General features: G+C 35.4%; 1 protein-coding gene across 2 annotated transcripts; it reads right to left on the reverse strand.

Moving 5' to 3' along the window:
* Positions 1-2965: 2965 nt before the first annotated feature.
* On the reverse strand, positions 2966-9026 carry LOC110110592. Of its 2 annotated transcripts, XM_020842151.2 has the most exons (5): positions 8959-9024; positions 8666-8738; positions 4222-4793; positions 3993-4122; positions 2966-3249 (listed from the first exon to the last, which is right to left on the reverse strand). In XM_020842151.2, exons 1-4 carry the CDS (start codon positions 8962-8964, stop codon positions 4000-4002), a joined length of 774 nt encoding a protein of 257 aa, XP_020697810.1. In that variant the 5' UTR covers positions 8965-9024; the 3' UTR covers positions 2966-3249; positions 3993-3999. The 2 variants fall into 2 exon arrangements, with proteins under 2 accessions (XP_020697810.1, XP_020697809.1); XM_020842150.2 differs by having other exon boundaries at positions 3993-4793; positions 8959-9026.
* Positions 9027-9574: the final 548 nt, after the last annotated feature.

The following is a 9574-nucleotide window of genomic DNA, read 5'->3' on the forward strand; positions in this document are numbered from 1 at the left end:
CAACGATTTTCATCATTTAAACTTGTTTAAAAATTTACTTTTCTCGCTCTAAGTAATAATTATCCTATATCTTATTTTAATAAATTTGTATTTTTGATATATTTTTGATCAAATTTATATTTTCGTTATTGAAAAATAAGAATAATTTTATATTGATAAAATTTTTATTGTATTTTGTATGTGATAGATCTCATCAATCTTAGTATTTTGACAGAAGTATATATTGAATTTTCAATGATTAAATTTAAAGATATATATTTTTTTTTAATTATATGCAGTACAAGAATTTGATAGATTTCTCTTTTGATTATATCATCAAAAAATTATCTTGATCAGGAACAAATCTCGAGGCAAAATCAAGTTGGACACTTCCAAAATTAAATTTGGAACCATATCAACTCCAATTTTAGCAAACTTATAGTTGAACTGAACGTCTTGAAAAGACGAACCAAATGACACCAAATTCGACTTAACCGAGCCCAAATGGGTCCAAATCAAAGACTCAAATCATATTTGGAAGGTTCAAAATATAAATTGGATAATCAAATGATTTCCAAATATGACATGCTTCTAGTCAAATCGAGCGGCTCGACGAGAAAATTCCAAGGAGCCCAAGATCGCTAAATTTTAACATCATTAAGATATTCAAATGCCCATTAAATGATCTACGATCCAGAGGAACAATATCGACCATTTATTCAAACAACTTCCAACATACCCTTGACCTTCCTTATTTTTACTGGCCATGACACTTCCATCATACCCCCTCATTTCTCATGAAAAATGAAATCTAAGGAAGGAATAGAAGAAAGAGAGAGAAACTAGATTTCCCTTGCCACTAAACTTCTCAACCACCATCGGATTTTTTCCCGGCCACGAACTGACGCCGGACTTCTATTCCTCCACTGACTGGCACCGGAATTCCACCCGGCCACCAACTTACGCTAGACTTCCACCCAGCCAATGATTATCATTGGACTTCTCCCCAACAATTGTCGTCTGGTGTGAGATCTCGTTTCCTTACTGTTCCTCTCTGAATTGGATTTTCCTCCCAGGATCGGCCGGGACGATATTGAGATCGTCCAGGCCGATCAGTGCATTGAAAACGGCTGATTTCTGGAGTGTTTTCTGGAATGAGGGCGTCACATATGGTGACTACGGTCCTTTTGACCTCCGTCGCCTGATTACGGTCCTTCCAACCTCTATCGTCATACAACGATCTTTTCGACCTCTATTGCCTACTGACTATGGTCCTTCCGACCTCCATTGCCAGACAACGGTCCTTCCGACCTTTGTTGCTAGACTATGATCTTTCCAACCTCTGTTGCACATCGACTACGGTCCTTCTGACCTCAATCGCCATATAACAGTCCTTCTGACCACTATCACGTGACTACGGTCTTTTAGATCTTCGTCGCCCATCGACTATGGTCTTGTCGACCAAACAAACATGTTAATATTGATTCTTTCAATTCCCACCATGTAGTGCACTCTATATGATATATGTTTGCTACATCAATCCAAGGCATTCCCCCCAAGGAAGGGTCTCATTTGTAATCAATTACAAACACTAGTATATTCGTTCGTACTTGGTCATGCCCCTTAGTTTTTCCCCATTTTCAAGGGTTTTCACGTAAAAAATTTTGGTGTCTCTTATGAATGCTACACCCTCTCTTTTATCCGATTGTGTGTTGGATCTTCGTACAAAGCTAAAACGTTGAATTTAATATTTCTTTACCACCACAAATATTCTAGGATGCAACACCTGTATTTATACATTTATGTATTTCGTACATGACATGATTTACATTGCATTAAAAAAGATATCATTTACATGTAATTAAGGAAGGCTAGCTGTTAACACTACAATGAATACATGTTAGCTCTTAAAATATAATATCCTATATATGAAGGTGAGCCAATAGACTTTCTTTTAAATAAAAGGTTGTGGTGTTGTCTTAGTTATAGATTCTAACTGATTGACTGAATTATGTCGACGGGTAGAGAGTGATGACTCTTAAATAATTATTGAAAGTCACATGTGAAAATTGATAAATTAAGAGCTATGACATATAACATATGTACATAAGAAAACACCACATTAAAATTGAATGCCATGCCTTGCTTTTCATAATTATATTTATGATGATATTTATCTTATTTATAATTCATTAAACTGGTTGATAGATTGATAATTCGGACTGTTATTAATATTAATATAATATATCTTAACATACTAACATGATTCATTTGGTGATAATACTATTTATCGTATATCTTTTGACTTCATTGAACATATTGATTTTATTATTATTATTTTGAAGATTTTTATTACTTATATAAAGTAATGATTGACATTGGCTAGAATTAAAACATATATATTAACTACTACGTCGAGGGATCAGTGCAATATTTTGAGGCATGTAATTGTTAGTTGCATTTGCTGATTATTATTTATATTGATAATTCATAGAAGCTTTGATATATTTTTAAAAAGAGAAAATAGATAATTCTTTCAAATTTAATTCTCGGGCGTCACAACATTTGTGTTGAAAATACATACTTTAATCATGATCATCAAATTAAGCCCTCCCTGCTCATCTCTACCCACCATCTCTGTCATCACCATAGTCGGTCGTGTCCATCGTCACCGTCCACCACCACACTCGTCTTTCACCATCTTAGATCAAGTATTGCTTCAAATACATTGTTATTTTACTTTGCATTCTCTCCTTTCAACCAAACTAAATAAATATATTAATAAAATCATGCATCTGTAGTAGACTAAAAAAAAAAACAATTCAAAAACATTTTCAATGCATTTATTTATTTTTTTTCTCTATATTCCTTTTACTCTAAATTCTTATTTTATCAAACCAAATTGCCCCTTGGATAGTTAAATAAAATTGAACTTAATTAAAAAATATATGTTTCACATATTACATACTTTGAGCAGGTCCAATGATGAAAGGAAACATTTGAATGAACCAGGTCCATACTCCCAAAACTAATTAGGAATCCAAAATTATACAATTAAGAAAGCAAACAGAAGGGCTTTCCATGATTGATGGATCAAAAGAACCAAATTGCAAGAACATAAATTAATCAACAAAAAAACAATCACTACAGATAATTAAGCTTACAGTAAAAAAACACCATTGATTAATATCTTCTCAAGGAGATATTTCCAGCAAGGAATGGGAAGAACATTGCACTCATTGTAGCTATCACCTCATTGTTCTTTTGTGTCTGCATGACATGACACCAAGTTTGTCATTTATATCATGAAATTATATATATACAGCAAAGATGGATATGTAAGAGCTTGATTAAATCATTGCTGCATGTCAAATTTAAAATACATTCTTCTAATTACTTATAATATATATATTTTTTGAACGGGTATCCACCCGCTATCCTTAAAAGGGTGATTGACGGCGTGACTAATCCTCAGTTGACCTAGAAGAGGCACTCACCTCAAAAATCTCCAGGTCCGCACTTGATTGGGCCCCACTTAAGAGGCAATATTGCTCGATGGGTTCCCAATCGTACTCGCTCACCAACCAAACTAAGTATCCGTGGGTTTTTTTTTTCATTTAAGTTGCATCCTTAAAAGGTATATTAACTTTGAAATAATATTTTAAATAAAAGTTGACAACTAAAAAAATAGATTATGGTGGTAAGTTAAACAGGCTTATGAGCTAGCTCAAGCCTTATTTATATATGGTTCGTGAGCTAAATCAGATGAGCTAACTAATCAAATTTGTGCCAATCATAACTCCACTTGTCGGCTCATTAGCCGGCTCGTTTAAAAAATATTATTATGAAATATATTTAAAATGTAAAGGAGCTTAAGTATAAAACTATTATATATATTTTTAATTATATTCTACTTCTTTAATGATTACTTTTTAAATTTCATGTTTTCAAAAGTATAAACTATGGGCCAGGCCCATAAGCCCATAAGATCAAAGTAAAAGTGTGAGACGTACGCAACTACTATGCCGCGTCGCCGCGGCTGAGAAGAAGCAGATCAGCTGCAACGACGGCCGCTCCTCCGCCCTTTCTTCCAGTCGCCGCCGCCTCCGGATGAATTTTCTTCTTCACCATCCTCGTTATCATCTGCCACGTCACCATTCCAACGGTAGAAAATTTTAAACTAGACTGGACTGCACAAACAGAAAAAAACAGAGTAAGCCGTAACAAATGATAAAACATTACTCTTTGTATCCTTTGAGCAGCAGCAACAGTCTCCGACTTTGATGATCCAAAATAATCTCCTTTCTTCTTCCTCTTAACCTGCTTTTCCTCCTTAGCCCCACTCTTCAATTTCAAAGGAGGAGCGCTTTTATTTACGCCGGCAATGGCGGGTGATTGTTTGCGTCCGTTATTAGCCGACTCGGTGGACAACAGATCAGCAAGCGTCGTCCTCTCCTTTCTCTCTTTCTCTTCCTTAAGCAACGGCTCGACCATCAGCTTCTCCTCCGGAACATTAACCTCAACAACAAACTGCTCTGTTTCGATCATCAAATACTCTGCTCCGGGCTGTAAAGAAGGTATTTGTGCGGGAGGCTTCGCCGGCACCTGAATTTCTTTCACCGGAAACTCGAGCTTTGGCTCTTCGGAGAAGTAAGGGAGAAAGAAAGGATGAGAGTGGCCGAGAGTGCCGATGGTGAGGATTCCGGCGAGACTAGCGTGGAGGAGGAGTGGTGTTTCGGTGTCGGGCTCGGTTCCGGCCGCCGACGGGGGCTGGTGGGCCGGATCGATTAGATCGACGATGTCGCATTCGAAAGCTACAAAACATAAGAAAATAGATTGTAGTGGAGGATTATTTGCAATTTTGCACAGTGAGAGGTTTTTGGAAGCTTTTGCTTTGTCTGTTTACTGAAAATAACATTCTTTTGTGGGGAGTGGGGGACATTACAAGCATGTTTTTTAAAAAAATTTGCAAGGCCAGTACTTATGTTATTAAATTGAATTATTCAATCTGTTTATTTAAGTGTGCTACAACAAAAAAAAAGTAATTAAAGTTTTAAAAATTTGAAAATTTTTTATTTTATAAAATCATAATAATCATATTTGAAGAAATAAACCCGTTGTTTGTTTTTTAGATAAATATGCACAAAATTTTATTTCAAATGAAATTACCCTCATTTTTATTCATGAACTAAGTATTAAACCTCAATGAAGTATGCATCTTGCATGGGACCATCACATGAAAGGAGAATAGTTTTCGTAACATGAGCTCGAGTGTAGCTCACAAATGGGACCAATGGCACGTGATAAGAAAAGGATTTGATTATAGTAGCTCAGAGAGACTTGTCAGCAAAATCAATTGCATGTGAAAAGGAGAGAATTTTGTGATAATAGCTCGCAGTAGAAGGAACCGATGGATCGTGACCTGAGCTTGATAGGGCCCTCATCAACAAATAGGAAAAGAGGATTTGAGCACGGAAGCTCGTTGGGGATTTGCCAATGGAATATGCGGTGTGATAGAAGGAGAGCATTTTGCGATAGGAGCTTGGTGGGGGTACGTTTTGAAAATAAGCATTGTATGACGGGATAAATTTTGCAGTTAAAGCTTATACGGCCGAGGAATGCAACCACATAACTTGTTGCATGTGAGAAGAATAGGATGTCAACGAGCTTTGTAGTTATACGTCCGAAGATGAATCAGGTGCAGACATGTCAGTGGTACCGAGCCGCGGTATTGAGCGAAGGGATGATGTGGCGCATTCGGGCTGGTCTCCGGACAACGTTTGGCATCAGCACAAAACAATATTTCCTGATGATGGCATCTATAGAACAACGGCATGCAAATGACTATTTGGTGAAGGCATTGCAAATTGGACAATATAAATGAAAGTTTAAATTTGATTCAAACTTTATTTAAACCATGCAAAAACAAGTTTGAACCTCCTTTAGAATAAGATTCAAACAATGTTCAAATAAAGATTTGAGTTAGTTTTTTAAAAAAATCATATTCAATTTAGTTCGAACCTAATTTGCTTGCTATTTAATAAACGGTATACATATATACAAGAGGATAATTTCATCATAAACAAACTTTCTAGCATTTTGGTCCAAAAAATAGTTAATTACTGATATTTTAAGCCATATAAAAGTAATATTTGCCAAAAAAAAAATATGCGCTGAAGAGATTTTGATGTTATTATTATAAAATAAGATATTCTGTTGTACTTCTATAATTATATAAGATTAAAGATTATATATCTATTCATTTTATTAGGCCTGTTTAAAACATGAACGAAATCATGAAAATATGAAGTTGGTATTGATGTAACTTTTGATATTTGTGTTTGTCTTCCAAACATTACATCAATGATGTTCACTTTTTTATTTTTTATTTTTTTTTACATTTAAGTCATTAAGTAAAGTTCACGCATATATTACATACACTAGCTTCGAACCCAAAATCTCTTTATTAGCAGTCAATGCCCTAACCAATAGACCAAGATGAGATCTGCTACATCAATGATATTTACATTAGATCGACTCTTCATCATGTCTATCTACACCATTTTGTTTTATTAGCTATCAAGTAAATCAATGAGACACTTTGTCCCATAACCTTTCAAAATCAATTTATACAAAGATATTTATAATATCTTCATAAGTAGTTATGATGCAGTGCATAAAGAGACCCAATCCCGTATTCTGTTACTTGCTCAGTATTCCGTTATTTGCTCTGTCTCCACTACTCTAGTATTATTTTATGTTAGTAGAATGTTATTAGACCAAGATGAGAACAACTACATCAATGATCTTTATATTAGATCGATTCTTCATCATGCCTATCTACACCATTTCGTCTTATTAGCTATCAAGTAAATCAATGAGACACTTTGTCCCATAACCTTTCAAAATCAATTTATACAAAGATATTTATAATATCTTCATAAGTAGTTATGATGCAGTGCATAAAGAGACCCAATCCCGTATTCTGTTACTTGCTCAGTATTCCGTTATTTGCTCTGTCTCCACTACTCTAGTATTATTTTATGTTAGTAGAATGTTATTTCACTTTTTGATGGTTAGCTTATTATTAGAAAAATAGATTTACACGGAGGACAAGAGGTATACTTATACACCAAGTGTAAGAAGAAAGGCAGCTTTTTACCATATTACAAGAAAAATACAGTTCTCTATTCTGGGAAGAGTTTTCTCCCTGTTCCTTTCGTTTTATTTGCTTTTCTTTGGTTTCAGATTCTTCTGCCGGAGATCCTTGTGCTACTGCCGATCCTTTGGGTTGCATCAAGTTAAGTACTATATATCTGCTACACTATATATATTCTTAAATTTTTGCATTAAAAACTTTTTTTGGAAACTATATGGAGCTTAATCAGTTAGGATTTAACTCACAAGTTTTGTGAGTAGTACAAATATATTAATATCACTATTAGATCTAAGCTACTTATGTATTCAAAATTAGTTTAATCTTCCACTGCTTTAAATGAGAATTTCTAACGCTAACAGAGGAGCCAAAGGATACTGGAGGAATCTGTAGTTGGGCCTAGAGGACTTGATTGGCTAAAAGATCGAGCTCAGAAGATGAATACTAATACTTCTTTAAACGCTTAAAAAGGAGTACAGAGGAAGATTGGCCATGGCCTCCTGAGAAAATGTTTCTTCTTTATCTTATACAAATTTCAAAAGAATTCGTGTAGATCTCAAACTTTTTCAGGGGCTTGCAAGATGATACCATTAATCAATCTGCTTCAATTCTAATGTGTTAACCAAATATAAATGGAGGCACAGATTAACTGCAGAGAGTTTCAGGCATAGAGGGAATTAATTGGGCAGAAGAAGTGGCACCAATTGACCTGTAGTGCTGGGAGAGTTTCAGGAGGAGAGGGTGTCACTTGGGAGAAATTATTCCGTGCGGAGTCTGGACGGAAATTTTTTGTCCGGATTATGAGTGTACACATTGTGTATAACTTTTATATATATTTTGATTCAAACTGTGTACAAACTATTTGTACACTCACAGTGCTGACAGAAACTTTCCGTCTGGACTCCGCACGAAATAATTTATCGTCAGTTGGGATGGGAAGGGAATGCTAAACAACAACATATATGTGGGTAATGATCAATAGCTTGGCTCTAAGCACCGACCAAAATGGTGTTGGGAGAGTTCCTAAAAGAATTTTGGGTTTAGAGGGCACTGACAACTGACAAGCAAGGAATGGTTGCATTGGTTCACCTATAACGTGTTGTCCAAGCTAAAAGGGATCCACAGCCTCAACAGTTAACCCGACGGGTTGAGATCACACCGACCTAATACTTGGTAGCTCATGGAAGAAGATGGTCCAAAAAAGACTCATCTAAGAGATGTTAAGTAGGATTCTAATGGTATTAAGAAATGCCATTATTTTTAAAATAGAACTTGAGGTCATCCTTCGGAAAGATTGTTATGTGCGGAGTTCAGATTGGAGAATTATCCGATTTTTATGAGTGTGCATAGTAAAAGAGCATTTATTGTTCACCACTGCGCTTTTGTTACGCACACTCACAAAAATCGGACGCAGCTTCGGTTCAGACTCCGCATGTAATAATCTCTCCAACTTTATATATATATATATATATATATATATATATATTAGTTTTGCATTTTTAGCAAACTTCCAAGGAGAGAGAGGCGAACCTGGAGCCGTTGTATGAGAAACCCGAGAGTAGTTGGTGGCTGGGTGCAGTTTTCGGTGCATCCAATCTAAGATCTACGGCCAGGAAAAATAATTAAGAATGCCGCATTTTAATAATTAAAATAATTTCATTCTAAATTACAGAAAAAATATTTTTGAAGGCAAAATATAGATACAAATAAATATGATAATATTTATGAAAATAATAAAAATGTGAATGATTGATATTAATAGACTGAATGAAGAATAATCAATGCGATGTTAGAAACCACAAAAATATTCCATTGAATCATACCTTCATGACGATATATTTGGACCAACAGTAGGAACTCCAGCAAGATCTCTGTAAGAGAGAGAGAGAGAGAGAGAGAGAGAGAGTTGTCGAGAGGCATAGGGTTTACAGTTTTATTTATAGTAAGCAAAGAGCGTTGTAGTGTAGTGGGAGAGAAATTATTCTGTGGAGTCTAGACATAATTTATGTTCGGACTCCAATCAAAATAGGTCAAGTCGTTTGTATACAACTTTGTGCATAGGGTGTGTATGATACGAAAAATTATTATGTGTGGAAGTGGAACCCAGTCCGGATCCCGAAGCCTGCGGCTTGATACCCCTCAGTACCGAGGTACAAACGCTCGATACCATAGCTCAATATTGCTGACATGACTCATTTTGATCGGTATCCGGATGTAGAGTGTCATTTGGCAACCGTACAGAATAATCTCTCGTATAATATATTAATATGCATCATGTGTACAAGTCATGTAATTAATTTTGATTTGAGTTTGAACACATTTGGACTCTGCACATAATAATTTCTCATAGTGATAGGGGCCTTGTACAGGAGTTTTGATTGGACAATTCAGGCCAGAGTAGATTCTCTTGGTTTGGGCCCACATATGGGATAAAGCCCA

The sequence above is a fragment of the Dendrobium catenatum genome, unplaced genomic scaffold (genome assembly GCF_001605985.2).
Source record: "Dendrobium catenatum unplaced genomic scaffold, ASM160598v2 fragScaff_scaffold_1639, whole genome shotgun sequence".
Classification (NCBI taxonomy): Eukaryota; Viridiplantae; Streptophyta; class Magnoliopsida; order Asparagales; family Orchidaceae; genus Dendrobium; species Dendrobium catenatum.

What these genes read in the sequence shown, in the direction of transcription:
- LOC110110592 (XM_020842150.2), bottom strand. An exon ending in TTCTCATACAACGGCTCCAG is followed by an intron (nt 4,794 to 8,665) that starts GTTCGCCTCTCT and finishes TATGTTTTGTAG; the next exon opens with CTTTCGAATGCGACATCGTC.